This window comes from Myotis nattereri (assembly GCF_964212035.1).
Source record: "Myotis nattereri genome assembly, chromosome: 8".
Taxonomy (NCBI): Eukaryota; Metazoa; Chordata; class Mammalia; order Chiroptera; family Vespertilionidae; genus Myotis; species Myotis nattereri.
Window position 1 is genome coordinate 41,397,473 of NC_138083.1, and position 22,424 is coordinate 41,419,896.

At 41.5% G+C, this 22,424-nt stretch overlaps 1 protein-coding gene across 1 annotated transcript in view; it reads left to right on the top strand.

The window, feature by feature from the left end:
• The window catches only part of WDR7 (WD repeat domain 7), a 289,363-nt gene that overhangs the window by 227,447 nt on the left and 39,492 nt on the right, over positions 1 to 22,424 (top strand). The window contains exon 27 of the mRNA XM_081096649.1: positions 5,427 to 5,526. Coding sequence (XP_080952775.1) covers positions 5,427 to 5,526 — 100 coding nt within the window. The remainder of the gene's footprint in view (positions 1 to 5,426; positions 5,527 to 22,424) is intronic.

Genomic DNA, 22,424 nt, shown 5'->3' on the forward strand with positions numbered 1-22,424 from the left:
GTGGTAGTGACCTTGAACTATAAAGTGTTTTATACGGCTTGCTGGACTTAATGGATAATTTCTCCATTGACCTTTGTTGGGAACTTCTTAATATAATTTTACAAAGAAAATGTACTTCACATTAAAGCCCTTTTATTGTGTAAGTAAATATAATTATTGCTTACCCATAGTTGGTTACATTAAGAGATACTAGAACTGTATAAAGATTGATGTTAATCCATTTCTACTGACTGTAAGAGAGAAATTTAAAGAGAAACTAGCAAAGTTTTAGAAGAGAAAGTTAAATCATTTATGCGTGTACATGTATACGTACAAAGAGGAAAAAAATCTGGTAAGAAATATCTCAAAGTGTTTCTCATGGTTATCAGGGGTAGTGGAGGGGATTAGTAGTAAAGAGTTACTTTCTTAAGTGTTCATTTTTCTATATTGTCTGGGTTTCTCTTTAACAATGAGTATATATATTCCTTTGATAATAAATATACAGTAGAATAATTCAAATGAAAAAATAATAAAAAGTAATCATTCTGGAAACAGTAAAGCTTCAAATAAGATACAAAAAATTCAAGATAAAATAAATATTTAAACTTTTGAACTGAATGGGAAAAAATTAGTCTAGACAGGAGAGTTAAAAGTCTGTATTTTCAGAGATAATTTTAAAAAAATATATTTTATTCACTTTAGAAAGAGAGAGGAAGGAAGACAGAGAAAGAGAAACATTGATTCATTGCCTCCCTTACGCACCGCAACCAGGGATCGAACCCACAATCTGGGCATGTGCTCTGACTGGGAATGGAACCGGCGACCTTTGGTGCATGGGAGGATGCTCAACCAACTGAGCCACAGCGGGCAGGGCCAGAGATAGTTTATCTTTTCTTAAACTTTGTTATTCTGTAGACAGACTGATTGATTCTGCTTTTTAAGTGAAAAGCTGAATCAGCTCGGTTCGCCCTAAATGGGCACTTAGAATCCAGTAAGGAAATGAACACTGTCCACATTAGAACAGTGCATGAGCTCACGTCTTAAAAAAATTTTCCTAACCTGCGGTTTGTTCTTATCCCAGGTGGTGATAACAGTAATGGGATGTGAAACAGCTTCTGTCCTAACTTCCAGTAAAATTCTTAAGTTAGTTACCATTTTGTAGCATACTTTTTTATAATAAATAATTTTAGTTGATATTCTTGTACTCATGTGAGTAGAAACCAGACTAAAACCATTTTCCTACTCCTAAAAATTCCCCAAAGATAGCTGTCTTTCACTGTTAAACTTTTCATATTAAAAAAAATGAAACTCCAAAGCTTCCAGGAGTATTTTATTTCACTGTATAACAGAAAGGATATTTATTTTTTAGACTCTTTGAAATGATACAGAGTTCCAAACCAAAATCCATTTTGTTTGCATTATTAACATTAAGCTAAAACTAAAATAATTTGCAATTGTTACCAGGTTATATATGCAAATCACAAATATTTAAGAAATAAGCAAGTTTAAAATATTTTGGGGCATTCATTTTCTTCATTTATTAGCATGTTATCAGCTAGCACTTATTTGCCCTAGGGAAATAGCCAATTAACTACATTCTATTTATTCCTTCTATAGTACGTATATATCCAGAGGTACAAAAGATAATGATGGTGATGAGGATACTATGATAGTTACTAAAGTTTACATGTACTTACCATAGTAAGTGCTTATTATGTGCCAGGCACTATTCTAAGTACTCTACATGTATTAGCTCATTTAATCCTCCCAGCAACATAAATAGCTACTATTGTTCTCATTTTCAGATGAGGAAACTGAGGCATATGCAAGTTAAGGAACTTGTCCAAGGTCACACAGTGAGAGGCAGAGCCGGGCAACAAGAGACCTGTTTTTTCAGCTCTCATACAGTGCACTCGCAACATGCGCGGTGTGTTTCCTTGCGGAAACGCTGCTCCCTGTCTAGCCTAAGAAGTGTTTCCAATCTCCTACAAACACACAGGGGCCTCTCGCAAGTTTTTTGTTTGTTTGTTCATTTGTTTGTTGTTTTTAAGAAGGAAAGTAATTACCCTGTTAGGTAGTCAAGTGTTATTCAGGAAATATCCATTGACACTTTAAAGTGTGCAAAACACTGAGTGGGAAGCCCTGACTCACAGATGCCCTTCGCCAGTGTCCCTCACCGTCCAGAACGAGAGATCTTTCCATTTTGTCCTCTCAAACTCGTGCCTTCCACTAGAATGGAGCACTTTCGGAAAATATTTCCACACCCTCTACTGCTCAACCCCCTCTCCTTGAGCTCATGCCTTCGCCAGAGCCACCTGCATTTCTCCAGATCTGTCAAACGCGTGCCCAGCAGAGAGGCCTGAGTTCTGGTGCGGATGTATGAACGTGTTCAATAAAGAGCCTCCTCCTTTTCAAAGTTCCTCCTTGATTGCGGCTGTGGCATCTCTGAGGGGTGCACGCAGGCAATAATGAAAATGTGGGGATCAAGGACTTTAAAATTTCTGGATGAAGACCACCCAGGCCCCAACAAAAATATATATTTGCAGCATTACTCAATTCCACTTTATTGTTCTTTCATATGCATGAGTGGTAATGTTCTCTCTGACTTAGTTTCCTTGTGGTAGACTGAGTCCAGAAGAACCTTCGTTCTAACTTGAATATAACAAACGACTGTTGTTGCCAGGCTGTTGCCTAAGAAACGCTGCCCAAGTGACATGTTACCAGTGCAGCAACCTGGAGACAGATACCTTTTCCAGAGGACTCAGCACACATGAATCTTACTCTGCACACCCCTCCCCAGTTTTGGAGGAATTCAGGACTCTCCTGTAGGATCAGGTCAAGACTAGAATAGTCTTAAAAACTGTAATGGATCCCCTTCTTCAATCCATTGAGAATTTGGGGGGTTAGACAAGTGATGCATATCTCACCATCCTTGGTCCTGACAGCCTCCTAATGGGAAGAGTAGTCGAGGGGCGTGGTGGGCTCTGGAACCCTCGGCAGAGAAAGGCTCACTGCAGCCAGACCACAGAGTGGGTACTTGTGAAGTGACTGCATAAGTAAAACGGACTTACTCTGTTTTGTTAAGAGACACTGTTAAAGAAATAAACAGTTTAACAAATCCAATCATAGAAACTCGCCAGAAGACCTTCCCTGTTCAGAATTCTTTAAGGTACTGCTGAGAAGTATTAGTCTAGTGGTAAACTGCAAAGAATAAAAAATGCAGACCTGTAACATATGGTCCTTTCAGGCAGACTCAAGATTTGATACCAAGAATAGATTTGATTTCTTTTCTCCCATAAATAACGGTGTTTACAGATGACATAGAAGGGTGAGCGGTAGATGTCAGAGCACAGAAAATGGTCAATGTAACAAAAACTTCTTAGATTCTAGTTTAACTAAGTAAAATTTTGTCAACATAAATGTATTTTACCAGTGGTTGTTTTAAAGAGGATTATTTGGAGAGGTAATTGTATCCATGTTTTGTGAAAGGATTTTGGCAATATAGCTATTAGATCTGTGCAAAGCTTAATAACAGATTTTTAAAAAGTACCTCTGGAAGTTTTATTTTCTTGTGGCTATTAAGTTGTACAGAATAAATATTTGTTAAAACAATTGTTCCATGTTACTCTAAGGACATACTTGTGTGTGCTTATGTGTGTATAGATGCAGATCTAGATATAGGATATAGGTATAGATATAGGCATATAGTGAAGTCCAATACCTAGACCAACTGTTTTTAAACTAAATCACTTTTTATTTTGGAGTATAAGAACATTAGATTTAGAATGCTGATTCCTATCTTCTCCATTGAGGTAGAAATGATGCTTTGAGAAACTAATGTTTTAATAACCACTTAATGGGGGGGGGGGGCCTTTCTGTGTCAGGAGCCTCAGTACCCTTGCTTCCCTCAAACCATACACAAGAGGACGTGCCAGGCCTGCGCCCAGCGAGACCCTGCAGGGCATGCTAGCGCGGTGCCTCTGCGTGACTGAACACGCAGCATTCGTCCTCCACTGAAGAGGAAGGAGGCGCATCAGCCGGGGAGGCTTAGGGTTCAGACAAAATTATTGTTGAACCCACTTCTTAGTAATAAGTATCAAACAAAAAAGTTTAAAAACTTAATAGTTTTCCAGGCTTATGAAATATGTATGTCATAATGTCTAATAAAGCTGAAATGGCTTTGTCAAAATGTCCCTGGTTTCAAAATGTTCCCCTGCAAACATCTTATCTTGGTCTCTCAGCCTCCCCCATTGCATTTCAGAAACGCAGTCCATGCCCCATCACTTTTCTACTCTACATCAGTCTCTGGAAACATTAGAGGATGGTATTTCTTTTCCATCATCCATTTTACCTCCGCATCCCATGTTTTTAAAAATAATAACGGAAAAGTTACCGATGTTTTCTGGTAATATGAAACCAAAGATAAAAAAGGCAAGGAGTGTGTAATAGAACTGATGCAATAGCCTCATAAATATTTAGGGTAGGCCACTTGTTCACCCGGCAACTCTCACACCGAGACAGTAGGACTAGATAATGGGAAGGTATATTCAAAACTCCTTAGGGATATAAAATCATTCCTTGTTTACTCCTCTAATAGTTTTTATTCTTACCTTCCCAGGCTCTTGCCATATGGCCATGGAATCATTAGGACAAAGCATAGATCTGGAATTGAAATACTTAATCCAGTCATGAAATTTAATCTAGAAAAAAATAAATAATAAATCAACCTCTTATAACCTTCCAACCATCCTCCCTACATCCCATTTTTACACAATGCCAAATCACACCCAATGTGGTTATCCATACTACCTGTAGCCACAACTGTCATTTAGATAAACTGATAAATGTGGGGAAAAAATAGGGAATTTGTCAGGTAGCTTTTTTTCTGGTGGATAACTTTCTAATTTCATTCTAAATTATTGATGTGAACATAAGCATCACATCTATGGAGCTTTTATGTGATTGTTCTGCTGCTAGAAAGTATATTTCACTTCTTAATACTATAATAAGCCATGAGAACATAATTCGATTGAATACATAATCCTTTTCTTTTTTTCCATTTCTGTTCAAATAGACATATTTGCATAATAGTCACAGTAGTAAAACTGAGTTTTCATATTTGTTGTTTTTTTTTTTTTTGTATCGTCAAATAAGGGTCACTTATTTCTTATTTTAAAATTTAAGGGTGTTTCTTATTATGAAGTTGTTTTCCATTGAAAGTAATTATTAGCAGACCTTACTGGCATTCCCCATCATTTTTCTTTCAATTGCTTTAAGAATTACTAAAATGAACTATTTTTGAAAAGTCTGAATACACTAACTATAGATGTACACATTTTAAAATATGTATCAGAGCTGGCTTTAACCTTTGAAAGGTGTTGCTCTCTACTTCCACGTGCAGGTCATCTAACCTGGTTTTGTTGTTGTTTTGAAAATGTTCAATTCAGGTTCTACATGGTCAGCTACTATGAGCGGAGTCACAGGATAGCAGTGGGAGCTCGCAATGGTTCAGTGGCCCTGTACGACATCCGGACTGGAAAATGTCAGGTAAATAAATCACCGTGGCTTCCTCACCATAAAGTGAGGGAGCTATTGAAGGGAGCGAGAGACTAGCACTTCACCATTATGGATAATGCTAAAGGAATCAATAGTTTAATGAAGGACTCAAAGAGTATAGAGCCCTCTGTCTCCACTCGGTGGGCTGAAGGGCTGCCTTTGTTAGGCCACAGGTGAGTTTGTAACAGAGCCCAGAGGAGGTGGCACTGCTCACACACCACTGGGCGATACATCTTTTCTTCTTTAAACAAAGCTTTCTGATTTTATTGTCTGTTTTTGCCATGTGTTTTCTGAAAAACGTTTGATGATACATCATGATAGTTAATGGCTAAATAAAAATTTTCTGACTAGGTAAAATGAGATATTTAGCGAAGTTCGGAAAAAGAAGTCACAGTAGCATTTAGTGTAGCTGTATAAAAATAAAACTGATGTTCTATTTAAATAAGATATAGCTTTGTATACTTTTATAACTCTTTTAATGGTTTTATAATGCTTGATGGAAAAGCCTTGGTTTTGATTTTGATCTTGATCACTTGATTCGCAAAATGGACCAGTTGGGTAGACAAGGCAAGTCTAGCCCCAATTTAGCTATAAGCGAATCAAAGCTCTGAGACTAAACCTCAATCCCAGTGTCATACTCTTAGTTAATGGCAAAACCAGGGCTAGGCTAAGCTGTGATCGTGGTGAATTTACAGTGCTCATCGATAAATAGTTCCAAGTCATAACTTGTTAGGTTTCACTGTAGCATTTATCAATGTGGATGTATTCACCATATTGGGAATTATATTGAACTGTATCAGATTGATATAGTCAACTGTACTAGGAATTTCCAGAAGAAATATGAAGTTCATAAAGATGTGGCTAAAATTTTAAACTGTCTCTTACATTTAATATGCTATTAATTAATTCTCCAAAAGCTCCTCTGGCGGCTTTCCGTGAAATAGTTCTCACAGATGGTAACAAGTGTTGGAGGTAGAAGTTTTGGGGGTCAGGCACATTTGGAGGAAACCATTCGAATGTTCCTCTTTGCAGGCCTCCTCGGGGTCTCTACCGCGTGGGTGTGCATTGTGCATTCCTGGGAGCACACAGACTGTGTACCATTGGCTGTACTTACGTAGTAATTCAAGTCTGTTTGTGTGTTTTAAGGCATTAAGTTCTCATTGGTGACCATATTTCTTTACTTTGAGCTCTCACTTTGAGCAGTGAAACCTCTCTGAATATCTGCTTAAAAATGAAGTTACATATTTATATTATTTGCTCCTAAAAGAGATAGTTCTTTAAAATTGGAGTTTATCGTTACTAGGAGTCTTGAGAGAAATAAACCAGAAACATCTACAAGGAGCAGGGGAAAAAAATAGAACAAGTTTCTTTAAAATCAAAGTGTAGAAATCATAGAGGACTCTTTGTTATCAGATAAGACATGGTTGCCACTGGCAGAGGGAGAAGTGGGGCCCTGTGAGCCCAGAGGAGTGAAAGGAGCAACTAAGAATTAATGAGAAAGAACCAAGCTGTCCTCAACTAGACCCTTCTTTACAGTTTTTCTTCCTCCTAAGTGGTCTCAGTGAAGATCTTAGTAAAATGCAAGAAACATGAGTAATTTGAATGTCGTATTCTTTTTGTTACTTGAGATGCACTTATTAGTCAGACATTTTTTCTTAACAGGAATTTGTAATGCTATTGATATTCCATTTTATTTTCGCCTACATTTGAGTGCATTTGGACATTTTAGTGTCCCCATGATTTTTCTTCTACCTCAGCTTCTTGAGTTTGATATCCAAAGCTATCACTAGTGTTACATGCCGGAATAACCTTTACCTTCCAGCTCTGTGGGGAACTGAACATTACCCTTTTCTCTCATTATTCAGAACTGGAAACAAAGGTAAATCTCTAACATCAATCTTATAAATCAAACTACTTTGGCCAATTATATCCAATGACAATAACTCTTAAGTAAGACTGATTCTCATTCTTTTATGGTATTAGTGTTATAGTATTTGAAATAAGTGAAGCAACACTTGAACCAAAATACACAAGTATAGTTGGCATGTTTAGAGAGGATGTTTTAGAGTTGACTCAAGGGACCAGGGGTTTTGAACTAGGAAGCAGTATGGCGTTTCTGCAATTAGACATTGGACTCAGTTAACAGAGAGAGCGGGACATTTTTCCTAGCATGAGCAAAAGCATAGAGATATGCCATAAACAATGTAGAAGAAAAAGTCGCTGGACTTTGGGGATAGGTGTCCAGTTAGGTGGGAAGGTAAGACAGAACTACCTAACTGGGGAGTCACAGCTGATGGGGAAATTGGCTGTGGCCTGCCTGCGCAGGGTGCCAGAGGCTGAGGATACCAGGGCCCAGTGGAAGCAGAGAACCCATGGCTGAGGGAGTGGAGGGAGGGTCCTGTCGGGCCCCTGTTGTTATCCATAGGTTGGTAGAGGAAAGAAGAGAAAAATTAAATCCCTTTCCCTTAACTTTTGGCATTGGCTTCTCCCATTTTTAAAAATAATTTTCTTTTAACCTGTTCTTCCTAAACAAGAATAGGAGATTATGCAAAACCATAGGACAGATATCCAGCTCTATCTGGAACATGAGTTTTACTTATATCAAGGGTTCTCAAACTGCTGCCCAAATCTTCCTGCTGCCTGTTGATGTATTTAAAGTTTTACTGGAATACATCCCCGCTGATTCCTGTAAGGATTGTCTGAGCTGGCATGCTCCAGTGGCAGAACCGAGTTGTCTTGACCAACAGAGACCTCATATGACCCCCACAGCCTTACATAGTTCTATGGCCCTTTACAGAAAAAGTTTGCTGGTCCTGGACATAGATAATTGAGGAGGTAGATGAACTAATTTAACCGAAAAGTGATTTACAACAGTATAGCGTAATATATTGGAGAATAATAATTAGAAACTTGTGTGGTTCACATTCCATCTTCACCATTTGTTAATTTTATAAACTTGGGGAAGTTCCTTAGCTTCTGAGCTGCAGCTCCCTCCCTTAAAACGGGGATAGAAACAGTGTATGTTATTGTGAGAAATACATAAGATAATTGATGTAAAATTCTTAGCACAGGGCCTGCCCAGGAGCTAATATTCAGTAAATTATGGCTATTATCATCTATATAATCTATATAATAAAAGCCTAAGTGACTGTTACGGCGGAACGACCAGAATGACTGGTCACTATTATGTGCACTGACCACCTGGGGGCAGACACTCAACGCAGGAGCTTCCTCTGGTGGTCAGTGCACTCCCACAGTGGGAGCACCGCTCAGCCAGAAGCTGGGCTCACGGCTGGCGAGCACAGCGGCGGTGGCGGGAGCCTCTCCACCTCTGTGGCAGCGCTAAGGAGCAGTGAGCAGGTGGGTGGTAAGGAGCAAGGGGTTCTGGACTGCGAGAGGGCACAGTCTGGGCTGAGGGGCTCCCTCACCCCCCAGTGCATGAAATTTGCGCACTGGGACTCTAGTATTTAAATGATCTTGGAAATACATTACATTGCAATTAAATAACAGTGACTTTAGAGAATTTTAAAGCTAAAACTTGAGGCCTCAGGTGTTTATGGACTCTCAAGGCTTTGAGTTCTCACTCCTAGTTAGGGGCGCTGTGGGGAAGGGAGGCCGCACCGCCTCGGGCCATGCGTAGATTTCCTGCTTAAAGGCAGCTCTTGCCTGTGGTGCTAAGTTGAATCTCTACTGATTATGGAAATCAGAAACTTTGATGCAGTTCAATAGTTAAAATTCTGCTGTGCTGCTGACTGAATTTCCACTTGGCAACTGCTAGCAATTTCAGACTATACCTGACTTGAATTTTGCTTCATTTAAAAAAAAAAATAACTCCCTAAGTCGTGCTTCAGTTCTGTTGGTAGGCAATGTTCTTGATAAGCAGACTAATTAAGCTCCAGGAACCCTTGGAGCTACAGGTGTGACTTTGGTCAAACCAGCAATGGAGGTCCTCCCTCCAGCAACATTTGCCTCTGGTTTGGCAGACTTGATTTCTGTCTCACTAATTTTCCAGTCCTTTCTGAATACATTCTATGTAGTAAACAACTGCTGGCTCTGTGTAAGTTTCTCTCAAGTTCATGTGAACTCATTTTCCTTATGAAGTTTGCACTGTGTCACTCAGAGGCATCTGATTCACTTCCGTAAATCTAGGCACAAGAAGAGTGTGGCTGATGTCTTACCTAAATGTTAAATTATTAAAGGAACTTTATTATTAAAAATTTTAAGTAAGTTCCTTAAAGATTAAACTCATTTTTTAAAGCCTCATATTTTCTAGTTTCTGGTGCATAGTAAATGCACAGTAAAATACATGTTGATCAAATAAAACACCCCGAGTCTTTGGAGTAAAACCTGTACAAAAAACAAAGTGTGCCATCATTATATCAAAACTAGTGGCCCAGTGCACGAAATTTGATTTGTGCCCTGGGGGTGGAGAGGGGTGTCTCTCAGCCTGGTCTGTGCCCTCTTGCAGTCTGGGACTGCTCGCTCCTTACTGCCTGCCTGCTCGCTGCCCCTTACTGCTCCTTAGTGCTGCTGCTGGCGCGGAGGCAGGAGAGGCTCTCCCCACCATTGCTGTGCTCATCAGCTGAGCACACTCCCCCTGGCTGAGCGGTACTCCCCCTGTGGGAGCACACTGACCACCAGGAGCAGCTCCTGCGTTGAGTGTCTGCCCCCTGGTGGTCAGTGCACATCATAGCTACCAGATGTTCCACCAGTCTGCCGTTCGGTCGATTTGCATATTAGGCTTTTATTATATAGGATATATTTGTAATTTGGATATAGTTATATTTTTGTAGGTCAGAAACACCTCATCAAAATATTGTTTCTCTGTAAGGGATGATGGGATATATTTTCAGAAACAGCATAGAGGGCCTATTTCTTATGAGTCATGAAAGATAATGAGGAAAGGATAGAAGCCAAGATTGATTGATTGTATGTATAGAACTGTGGCCACTAAGGTCTAGCTATAATCCCTTAAAGAGCAGGGGTGTATTCTGGAATGCTAGAGAAAGCGATCGGCCTGAAGTTGGTGCTTCTGTAGCCTCAGGGATTCCTTGCTCCCTGCCAGATGGATGCGTTGAACTTCAGATCACCTTCACGGGGAAAGAAGGAGGCCATTGGACACTGCATCCACTTACTTTCCCCTCGCCTCCTGAGTGGCCTCTACTCTGCTTCTTCCTTGATTCAGGGTATTAAAGTGAGAGCAAGCCCAAACTCTGTCCAAATCCATTTTACCACTGTTTAAACCTCGATTTATCATCGCTGTCCAGCCTGACTCACTTCATTTTTCAGCCAACAAGACTTCCCTGACTGGCTCAGTCATATTGTTATATTCAGGCCCCTGCCAAGCATCTAACTAGACTAATGAGAAGCAATTCCACAACTCCCGTAAAGAGAATATGGACCATGAGGAGGACGGCCTCATTGTTTTCCTGTTAAGCTCCTCTTCCCTTGATCCCATTTGTCCTCAACTGCAAATTTTGAGAGTTAGACTTACTAGCATTTCACATAAGAATTGCACAAATCTTATGTGAAAAACAGTGATTCCAATAGATAAGTAGAAACATAGAAACACCTCTTGTCTGTGACTTAGGAAATACCAAGCCAGTAACATAGATTTTATGAATACAGTTACATAGTGTTAGCAAAGCATTGAAGAAATTACTGAATGCTGGCATTTTCCATAAATAATATTTTTTAGGAAAAGGAGGGCTTAGCAAGATATGGAAATGTTTTCAGCATGGGATTTAATGCATTCTGATGACAATAATCCAGTGTGATTTTCTGTAATACAGTAGATTCTGGCAAGCACTACATATCAGAAGAGCTAATTTTCAAGACCCAGCAGAAATGTCAGCAAACACACCTGTATTCATAGAAGTTTGGACAGCAATGTGTTCTTCTCTCTAAAAATACCAAAGCTTTTACTTCTAGTTAGGAGGAGCGCTGGACCTTCGGGAGCTGGTGGACAGTAAGATTGATGTTATTTTAAGGCAGAGTTTTGAAGCTCCAGGCGCAGTTTTCAACGCGCAGAATTCTATAACGAGCAGGCATCAAGGGCACTTAGGCGGTGATTGCAAAAATTGCAGTGAGAATTGACTAGAGTACTTAGTCAGACAGTGACATTTTAGGCATTTTCTTCCTGCTCTTTTCAGCAGCTGGTTTTCTGGCAGGTGCTGCTTGTGACATTCTGAAGCAGCAACCAGAAATACGGTGTCGGGGGGTGGGGGGTTAATAAGATGAATGGTTGGAGAAGACAATGGCTTCCTGACATCACCTTGAAGAATTACCTAACAAGCATCCTGTTTTAAGAGTGAAATGCTATTTAGAGAAGAATCTCTAGGAAGAGAAACCTATCTAGAACAATGCTTGAAATTAGACCATCATTTATTCTGAAAGTTTAAAAAATTTTAAAGAATATTTTTAACTGACAGTGTAGAGGAGGATTTTTCTGTTTGTTTACCCCATCATTCAGTGAGTATTTCTTATATCCATGTTATACTTTGAATGGTAGTATTTACACCAAGAAAGAAAATTAGATTCTTTCTGTATTTGGAACTACATGAGGCAGAGAATTTTACTGTTTACCAACACAATAGTTATTCCAAGCATTTCAGCATTCCTGCAAAAGCATTGGGTGGACTAAAAGTTATTATGATTCCCAAATTCACATTTTATCTACATTTCTTAATGTCATTCAGTTTCCTTCCTAGCCATTCTCTTTTCCCCCAACACATAAAAAATGAAAGTATAAATGTCTAAGTATATCTATTTCATATATATTTAGTCCATACATTTAGAAAATATTACATGGGAGAGTCATGGTGCATTGAATTTATTCTGGATTCACTGCCTTGTATTCTTTATATCCACTCTTGATATATAAGGTACTTAGAACAAGGCCTGGCATACAGTAATCATTCGATAAAAATGAATCATAAGTACTCTAACCCATATATTGAGGACAGGAGTCTGTAGTTCATGAAAGGAGCTAAAGAGATGTTGATGGTGATTAAAAGAGAATATTGTCAAAATTTGGTAGTTCCTATCTCAAATAAAACTCAGGATGGAACTCATGGTTAGTGGGGGAGGTATCGTAAAAGCCCTCAGATCTGGCACAATCAGCCCCAAAAGTTGCTCAGTTAATAAAAAATGTTGCTCAAGTGTGGAATCATAGAAAATGATATATATCTTAAATATTGTATTTTAAAATTACCTTATTTTCCATCTCCTGATGTGAGACCAAGGCCTTTTCTTTCTATAATTAGTCCACATTTTTCTTTCTAAACCACACCTTCTAAACCACAGCTTCTGCTTTTCTAAGTAGACTGGGAAATTAAAGATACTTATAAAGCAATATAAGAGTATAATCCTAGATATTTATGCTTTTTCCCAGTTTTTTGCAGTTATCTAACACCTGATATCTGGAATGTGTGTGTGTATGTGTCTTTGTAAAGCTGTCTTCCCATTCTTAATTTAAAATTTTATATCACCATAAAATTGTGGCTAACTGCAGATCACAGCGCTCAGCTGGTGGGAGCAGTAGCGGGTGGGCCTCGAAAGCACTGGCGTTCCTTGTTTGGTGGGCATCAGTCAGGATGTTTTACAGAGTGAATCTATATATATCAAAGTCAAGCGGCTGGAATGATGGAACGACCGGTTGCTGTGACACGCACTGCGTCGGCCAACTGGCCCAATTGGGGCCCTGATCAGTCTCCCCCAACCTCCCACGGCCCCTCCCCGGCTGGTCTGGCCCCTAGCCACCCCCCTACCCCAATCGTGGGCAGAGCCAGCCGGCCAGCTGCCCATGGCCCCTCCCCCTGGCTGCCCTGGCCCCGATCGGCCTGCCCCCCGATCGGCCCCCCTCACCTCTATTGGGGGCAGGGCCGGCTGGCCACAGGAGGTCATCCCCTCCTCCCTCCCCCGCCGGCCTCACCTGTGCACAAATTTGTGCACCGGGCCTCTAGTAGAGAATATTGGTTCACCCTAGAGTCAGTAAAGTAGAAGTCAATTAAGAGAGATTCTGTAGTGTAACACATACAATGTGTAGTGCTTAGATGTATTCACGTGACACCATGACATGCAGAAGGGAATGACTGCTTGTGTGGGCAAGGTATTTACAGTCTAGTAGGAATAACAAAGTGGAAAGACAGACACAAGTAGTAAGGTGTATACTGTTACAACAGAATGTGGGAGACAAGAACAGGAAAAGGTTCATGTACTGGAAGCAAAAGTTGCAAAGGAGCGTGGGTGTGTGGTGGATGGGAGGCAAGACAAAGCTGGTAGAGAGGGGTCTCTGAGGCATGGTGAGCCCTTCTTGGCTAGATTGCTTCATAGTTTGTCAGCAGTGAGCAACAGACTCAGATGTCTAAGAGACCAAGCAGGTAAATGCAGTGGTTCTCAACCTTCCTAATGCCGCGCGACCCTTTAATACAGTTCCTCAGGTTGTGGTGTCCCCCAGCCATAAAATTATTTTCATTGTTACTTCATAACTGTAATTTTGCTACTGTTATGAATCATAATGTAAATATCTGATATGCAGGATGTATTTTTAGGGGTCGTGACCCACAGGTTGAGAACCTCTGGCTTAAATTAATAAAACAAGGTAAGATTTATCTTTCACTTTTCCATTTTTGATAGCACCATCCAAGAAATATTCACCTTTCTTTTTAACACCACTCTCTATAAAACAACAACATAAGCCTTTAATAAAATGCCAGCTTCTATTGCACTTGAGTGTTAGGGACAGAACTGGGAGGGCTAGGGACCATGGCGGACTGGAGGGCACCTGCTCTGGTGAAGGCATTAGCCAGATCTCAGACCCTGAAAGTGGGTGCCGCGTGGAATCGTGGACCTAGTGTTGCCTGATCTTCTGGTTTTTCAAGATAAGCTGAAAATCTGAGTTTTTAAGAACCTCCAAATTTGTAATTGCTAGTAACTGATTTTAAAAGTTTTTAAAGTGCATAAATCAATACTATGCTGAATGCATTCAGTACATTTAGAGAAACCATTTAAGAGTTTCAAGCAAGGGAGCAACAGGATTAGATATTCCATTTGGATAGTCAGGACTGCAGACAATGAGTTGGTGATGGTTTGCTCCTTGAGGCTTTGGTAACAACCCAGGTAGCAGGTCTCGGGGCTTGGTTGGTATCTGGGGGGACTGGGTGAAGACAAGGAGTAAGAAGCTTATAGAGCAAGTGGGTGATGATAAGTCTTAAAATAGAGTATTTTAGATCTATACACTAAAATATAGATTGATACCATAATGTAAAAGTAAAAGCAACATTTTCAGGGAAGAAAAAAACAGATGGGCTGTGTATGAACTGGTAGGGAAGACAGACGTATAAAAGGAAAGATTTAGGCATAGAGAGGAATTTTAGAAATAATTTTGGAATTGTTGGGAAGATTTCAAAGTTAGGATATTTTATGTGCAAAGTAGTGAGAGTTACAAAAGAGGCTTTAAATGAAAGAATTTATTATTTCCTATAACATGAAGGGGTAAGTGGTCCCCTCAGGGCCGCCAGTCTCTCCGTCTCTCTGCTCCACTGCAGACTGTGTTGGTTTCTTAGGCAGAACCACCTCCGGGCACAGGATGGCTGCCACAGAGCCAGCAGCCTCTGCAGAGGGTACCATCCAGAGCAAGAAAGAAGTTCTGAAAGCAAATGCAGCCTCTGAGAAAGCCTGTTCTTTGTCTCAATTGTCCAAAGTTGCATCACATACCCATGTGCATCAGACCTGTTGCTGGCAGAGAATGGAATTATCATGACAAATTGAGATTTACTCCTGAGATAGCAGAAGGCTGTCACCCTCCTGGGGGCCAGGGGATTGGCCTGAGGAAGGCAGCCACCATTTGCCTCCCCAAGGGAATCTGGTAACGTCTCCCCTGGAGGGTTCTTAGCTGTAATGACCAGGAAAAGAGGGTTGACAGCAGACTTCTTCCACTCACTGCCTTTGGGAACTTGAACAAGTTGCTAGCCCTCTTTGAACCAGGTTCCTCGCCTGCAGCATGGGGATGCGTTTGGGTCTTCCCCATCAATTGAGCTAACGTTTGTGAGATACTTAGCTGTGTGCTTTTGCGGTTGAAGTGCTCAGTAAATGGTGCTGGTGGGTTAAGAGTCATCTTCAAAGGTCAGTCCAGTTTAGTTTCTGAATTTGAAAGAGAACTTTTTGTCTTGGCCTATGAATGAATCTCTTACCAATAGGAAACATTTCAACACCCAGTAGGCTGATAATAAGGTTAGTTTAAAGGTGCGAACTTTCCCCTTTACTCCCACAGAAACAGTGAGCTGGGTTGGCGGAGAGCAGGGGCTGCCTCCAGAGACCTGGCTCCGATCCCTCCCCGGCACCGCCCAGGAGACCCTCCCCTTTGCTCTGAAGGGAGCAGTTGCCCTTGATTACCAGTCACTGTCCCTCCTCCTCCCAGTTCAGCTGATGGCTCTCCTGCTTCAGAGCTGTGGCAGCTTCGCTTGAAGACAGAGTAGGTGCTAGAAATAACTGTTCCTTAGAATGTTTAACTGCTAAGCAAGTCTGCTCTTCCCCCAAGTTACATCTTAATCTAGAATATTCGTTCATGCAGGAAGTTATTTAAAAACATAGTTGACTTTCAAAGGAATGACAAGAGCAGTTAAGCACCTATAGAATGGCCACCACACCAGGTTAAATGCTTCTTTTTCATGTTTTCTGAGAGTGGCCCTTGGCAGTACTGAGAAAGCCAGTTCCCAGCGCTCCTTGAATTTCTCTGGACGCACATCCCAGCGGATGGCATTGTTATTGTGTGGCTGTAATTTATGTAAATGCGTTGTCAGAGATGAATGAAAACTTATAGTTGTAAATCTACAAGGACACAGCTATAACTCACATAGATTTATTACTTGTAGACATGTACATCAAGCCTCTGGAATTACTGCTTCTACTGTAGACAGAGGTTAAAGAAAAAGGTAACAACTTACATGCCATTATACATACACAGCAGTTTGTCATTTATTGGTGGTGGTATGAATACAGAATACAGCAGGTGACTGTCCTTCACCCAGCACAGTCTAATTGGCAAGTTTCAGCAAGGATGCTGAAGGAAAGACTGTCAAGTAAGTAGTCAGAATATTTAGTCTTAGAGCTGGTCACTCACTTTGTTACTTAACTTCTCTGAGCCAAAATTTACTAAGTATAAAACTATGTGTCACAAACCTGTTGACACCACCCCAATACACCACCTTGGTTTTTGTGAGGAAGCCATGCGTTCGTTTATTCATTCAACATTATTGAGTGCTTACTGTATATCACACATTCTTTTCAGGCTGAAAGAAAGAATGTAGGCCAACATCCTTATTTTTACACACAAAAAAACCCACAGTGAGGCCAGAAAGATGAGATGCTCTACAAAAGAATGTGGAAGGGCTTTTGAAAACACAAAATGCATACAAGGGGAAATCATTATTAATTGTAATACAAAGCCAGTAGTTCTTGTCTGTCTATGTGTTTAGTTCTGCATAGATGTTTCTGCCTAGGAGTTCCTTTTCCATAAGTTCACGGGGCATTGTCATTTAGCATTGTTCTTTTCAAACCAGCTGACATCAGAATCACGTTGAATATTTCAAAATAGATCTCCTACCTCAGACCTTCTGAATCAGAATCTCTGAGGCAGGGACCCAGATGTCTACTATGAAAACTAGAGCTGGGAAACACTGGGTTTACCAAATAAAATCACAGATTATATAAGGAACAGATAATGTGTGAATTAACATTTTAAGTCCTCTGTGGTCTATAAAGTCAAATCCTATCTAATAAAAGAGAAACATGGTAATTTAGCATATGACCTCTACCCTTCCCATTGGCTAATCAGGGAGATATGCAAATTAATTGCCAGCCAAGATGGCGGCCGGCAGCCAGGCAGCTGATGCAAACAGGGAGACTTGCTTGCTTCAGTGACAGAGGGAGCCAAGCTTCCCCTCCTGCCTTGCCGGCCTCTCAGCTGCACTCTAAGCAACATTGTAACAAATATAGAAGCTAAACAAAACCCTGGGCTTCAGCCAGCAGGACCGCAACATTGTTTCAAATACAGAAGGGTAAACAAAGGCCAGAAATCTGCTTTTAGCAGCGGAGGTCTCATAGCTGGAGCCGAGCCTCAGAGCTAAAGCTGGCCCAGAACAAAAAAAAAAGGAAAAAAGGGCAGGTTGGGAGCTTCAGTCACCCGCCAGCCTGAAAATGGCCCTTAGCCCCTCACCCAGGCTGGCCAGGCACCCCAGTGGGGACCCCCACCCTAAAGGGTGTGTGACCAGCTGCAAACAGCCATCATCCCCTCACCCAGGCTGGCCAGGCACCACAGTGGGGATCCCCACCCTGATCCAGGACACCCTTCAGGGCAAACCAGCGGCCCCCACCCGTGCACCAGGCTTCTATCCTATATAGTAAAAGGGTAATATGCCTCCCAGCACCAGGATCAGCAGAGCCGCGAGGCCTCCCAGCACCAGGATCAGCGTGACAGGGGGCAGCGACCAAACCCCTTGATTGCCCTGCGGCTCTGTGTGTGACAGAGGGCATGGCCACAACCTCCCTATCCTCCCTGCTCTGTTCCTGACAGGGGGGAGCTCCTCAACCCCTTGATCAGCCCTGCTCTGTGCGTGACAGGGGGGAGCTCCCCAACCCCCTGATCGCCCTTCGGCTCTGTGTGTGACAGGGTGTGGCGCCCCAACCCCGCCACCCCCCATGGGCCCTGCCCTGAGTGTGACAGTGGCGGCACCCCAACCCCCTGATCCACCCTGCTCTGTGTGTGACAGGGGCGGTGCCCCAACTCCCCTATCGGCCCTGCTCTGTGAGTGACATGGGGGAGCTCCTCAACCCCCTGATCGGCCCTGCTCTGTGCGTGACAGGAGGGAGCTCCTCAACCCACTGATTGGCCCTGCTCTGTGTGTGACAGGGTACGGAGCCCCAACCCCCCTGATGGGCCCTGCTCTGTGCGTGATAGGGGGCAGCGCCCCAACCCCCTGATTGGCCCTGCTCTGTGCATGACAGGGTGGCGCCGCAACCTCCCTATCGACCCTGCCTTGAGTGTGACAGGGGGCGGTGCCCCAACCCCCCAATCGGCCCTACCCTGAGTGTGACTTGGGGTGGCATCGCAACCTCCCGATCCGCCCTGCTCTGTGCATGACAGGGTGCAGCGCCCCAACTCCCCAATGGGCCCTGCTCTGAGCCCGACCAGGGGCTGCACCTAGGTATTGGGCCTGCCCTCTGCCACCCGGGAGCAGGCCTAAGCCAGCAGGTCGTTATCTCCTGAGGGTTCCCAGACTGCAGGAAGGCACAGGCTGGGCTGAGGGACCTCCTCTCCCCCACCGAGTGCACAAATTTTTGTGCACCGGGCCTCTAGTTAATAATAAGGAGAAATAGCCTGCATTAGATTTAGAATCATAAAGACTGAAATAGAGCCTTAGGATGAGTGGAATTTGCTTGGGGTAGGGGGTGTTACCATTGGAAAGGCAATGTAGCAACATTAAAGAAAGGTTTAGAGGGGGAAAATCATCACAACATGCCCCCCCCCAAAGATTTTATTTATGTATACTTACATGTATAACTATAGTTATTTGCAGTCATAGTCTACATATTTCTATGTTTGTTTCAAAACATAAAATTATAAAAATCTAGTTTATGAGGTTTTAATTATTTTTTTCTATGCAGAAATTTTCCTCACTGCCCTGAGCTGAGCTGAGGCCAGAATCCCTAGATTTTCATAATGCATCTGGGAGTTTTCCTGTTATGTTATACCAACCCCCCCCCCCCCCCCCCCGACAGAGCTTTAAGCAACTACTGTTGGGAACACATATAGCCTCCCTTTCTCTCCACAGTCCACTTTCTGATGACTTTTCTCATCTTCAAATTACAACAGGAGGGAGCCTTGACCAGGTAAAATCACTAACAGCAACTGTGCTTGCAGAAGTCACCAATATCTTGTTAACCCCTTACAGCTTTGTCCTTTATCAGAAGTTTGCTCCAGTACAACACAAAATTCAAGATTTCTCTGTTTCTGGATATCTCACAGTATGGTAGGATCTTTTCTCCCTGCAGCATCCATTCAAATTTATCAATTGAACAAATATTAAATATTTACTCTATGCCAGCTACTACGTTATTGCAACACACTAGTGAAATAATGTATTTCTTCTTAATGACCATGAGGAAACGAATGCTTCCTCCAGAGACTTAACTGCAAGAACATTTTTAGATGCTTTGCTTTTCCAAGTTGTGAATCTAGTGAAATTTCCAGGATATGAGCCACTTCCCTATTTGGGGAAGCTAAGCATTTAGTTTTTCAATACATCCTTAATAATATACTTTAAAATGTTACACACCAAGGAGATTTTATAGGAGAGCAACCGGAGACAAGACTGGGAGATGGGCTAGAACTAGGTCAGAGACTCTGGAGTCATGCTGAGGAATTTTGATATTATCCTAAATGCAGTGGGGACTATGAAGGTTTCTAGCAAGTGACTTAATCTGATCTAACTGCTGTGTGGGGAATGGACTGAAGGAAGACAGAAGTGGAAATGGGAAGATCAGTGACAAGGCTGTTCTAGAAATATTCCGCATTCTAGACTGGTATGGGGACGGTGAAGACAGAGAGAAATGAGATGAATTTGAAGATGAAATTGACATTTGGTGTGGTAATTGAGGGTGAGATGTTGAGGATGACTCCAGGGTTTTTGGTGTGAGCAACAGAATAGATGGGACATACTGGAAGAGAAGCAGATTTGTGGATTCAGGGGATGGTAAAAAGTTAATCACTCAGTTTTTGATATTAACTTTGAGATGCCTAGAGAATAATCATGTGGAACTGTCATATATGTAGCTATACACATGGCTCTAGAGGTAAACATGTAGACATGATTGACATGTTGGTGTATTCAGAGCAGATGAGTATAGAGTGAGAGGGAAGGGGCTGGGATAAAGCCTATAAAGTTCAACACTTAGAGATGAGATGGAGGAGACACATCTGACAAAACCATAGAATGGATGGTTTGAGGGCAGGAAGAAAATCAGAAGACTGTGCTGCCTTAGCCACCAAAGAGAAGCATGTCTAATGGAGGAAATGCTGCTGAAAGATCAAGTAAGATAAAAAGCAGTCCATCAGATTTAGCAACAGAAGGTCATTGGTGACTCTAAAAAGCAGTCTCGGTGCAGTGGTGGGTGGAAGCGTGGCAACAGGAAGGCTGTGAGGACCGTTCTTCCAAGGAGCATGACTGGAAACAGAAAAGAGAGACAGCAAGCAGTAAATGCGGCACCAAGAGAGTTTTGCTTTGCAAGCTATGTATACTAGGCATTTCACCACCGAAGGAGAGCACTTGACCCATGGTTTAGCAAATTAACACAGTTAGCAGTAGGAAAAGATTTAAAACAGTTATGAAAGATACCGTTTGGGATTGGCTATGAAGAAAATACTTCTGCATGTTGTCTGTCTACTGTCATTCTGAACCATTTTAATATTAATTTAATGCAAACCCCAAAAATTCAAGCGGCGTTAATGCTAATGAAAGTAATGACAAGGCCTTTGAGACAGACCTTTGAAATGACAGCTATACTATCACACGCGACTTTAACAAGGGTCGTTTATACAGGGTGGTTTGCAAAATTACTCAATTTCTGAGTGTTCTTAAAGGAAATTACTCAGCAGTCCTGTACTTCTAGAATTTATGGAGATATTTACAAAGATGCAGTATTATATATATGTATGATTTATCAAATATATTTACATTTGATATAAATATATGATGGCCACAGCATTCTTTTCATGTTAGCAAGAAAGAGTTATCCATTTCAATGAGCACAGTTTTTAGAGCCTTTCTCTTTATTTTCTCCAGACAAGAAAGTGGTTTGTTCAGTTTGCGTTTCTGAATTTCCACCAGGGAAATGCAAGTGGCCTCATAGGCTTGAGCTATTTTCTTACCGGTTAGCCATCTCACTGAAGAAAGAGCTATACTCTGATTTTTCATCTTTTCCATAAAGCAAATAGAGAGCTGTTTACAACAGCCTTTGTCTGGCTTTGGCATTGATTTTAAATCACCTGGATTGATCATGTGGTTATGGGACTTTAAAAATCCCACCAAACACCAGAGCCTCTAAACACAATTAGAATTGAGGGGTTTTTAATCAGCTGGCATTATGTCTGTAGGAGTACATTTTAAATTACCCTTAACTTCTGCTCATGTTTGGTGGGGAAAAGCGCTGTCCTAATGAATGTATAGAGTCTGGGGTTTTGTAGATGCTCTCTCTAACCACGCAGAAATGTTCCCACTTTTCAAAGCAAGGAAGCATCTGAAAATCTGTATCTTCTTTAAGTATTTCACTGCCTGGGTGGTTTCTTCAGCCAATAAGGGAAAAGTATGCAAATGAGCCAGCTGTCCTGTCACACAGTCCTCAGTCACAGGACAGCAGCAGGATTTAGGTAAGCTGATCTCAACCAGATTTGACAAAGAGATGGAAGGTCTAAAATTAAATAGGTCAACACAAATTCTTCAATGATAGGAAGAAGTGAAGGGACAATGAGGGACCCCCTAGGAAAACTGTTTTATAAAGACTGCTGATATTATTGCTTTTTATTTCAGATTTCCCATCACCATTGGCATCTAAGTCTGAGTAATCTTCTTTAATATGAAGCACCACATATTTTTCACTAATTATGCTTTAGATGGTTTCTATAAAATCGGTGTTTTAACGAAGTTCATGTTTATAATGATTCAAACTACATTAAGGAGCGACTTTTCTTTCTTAAAGGCAGGTATTTTTCTAAGGCTGGCTCTACTGCTTCGATTTTGTTACGGTGACTAGATAAGCTAATATAACTTTGCAAAAATGGAAACCTGCTTTTAACCATATTGTACGAACGTGCTAGTTAAAAACATAGAGTG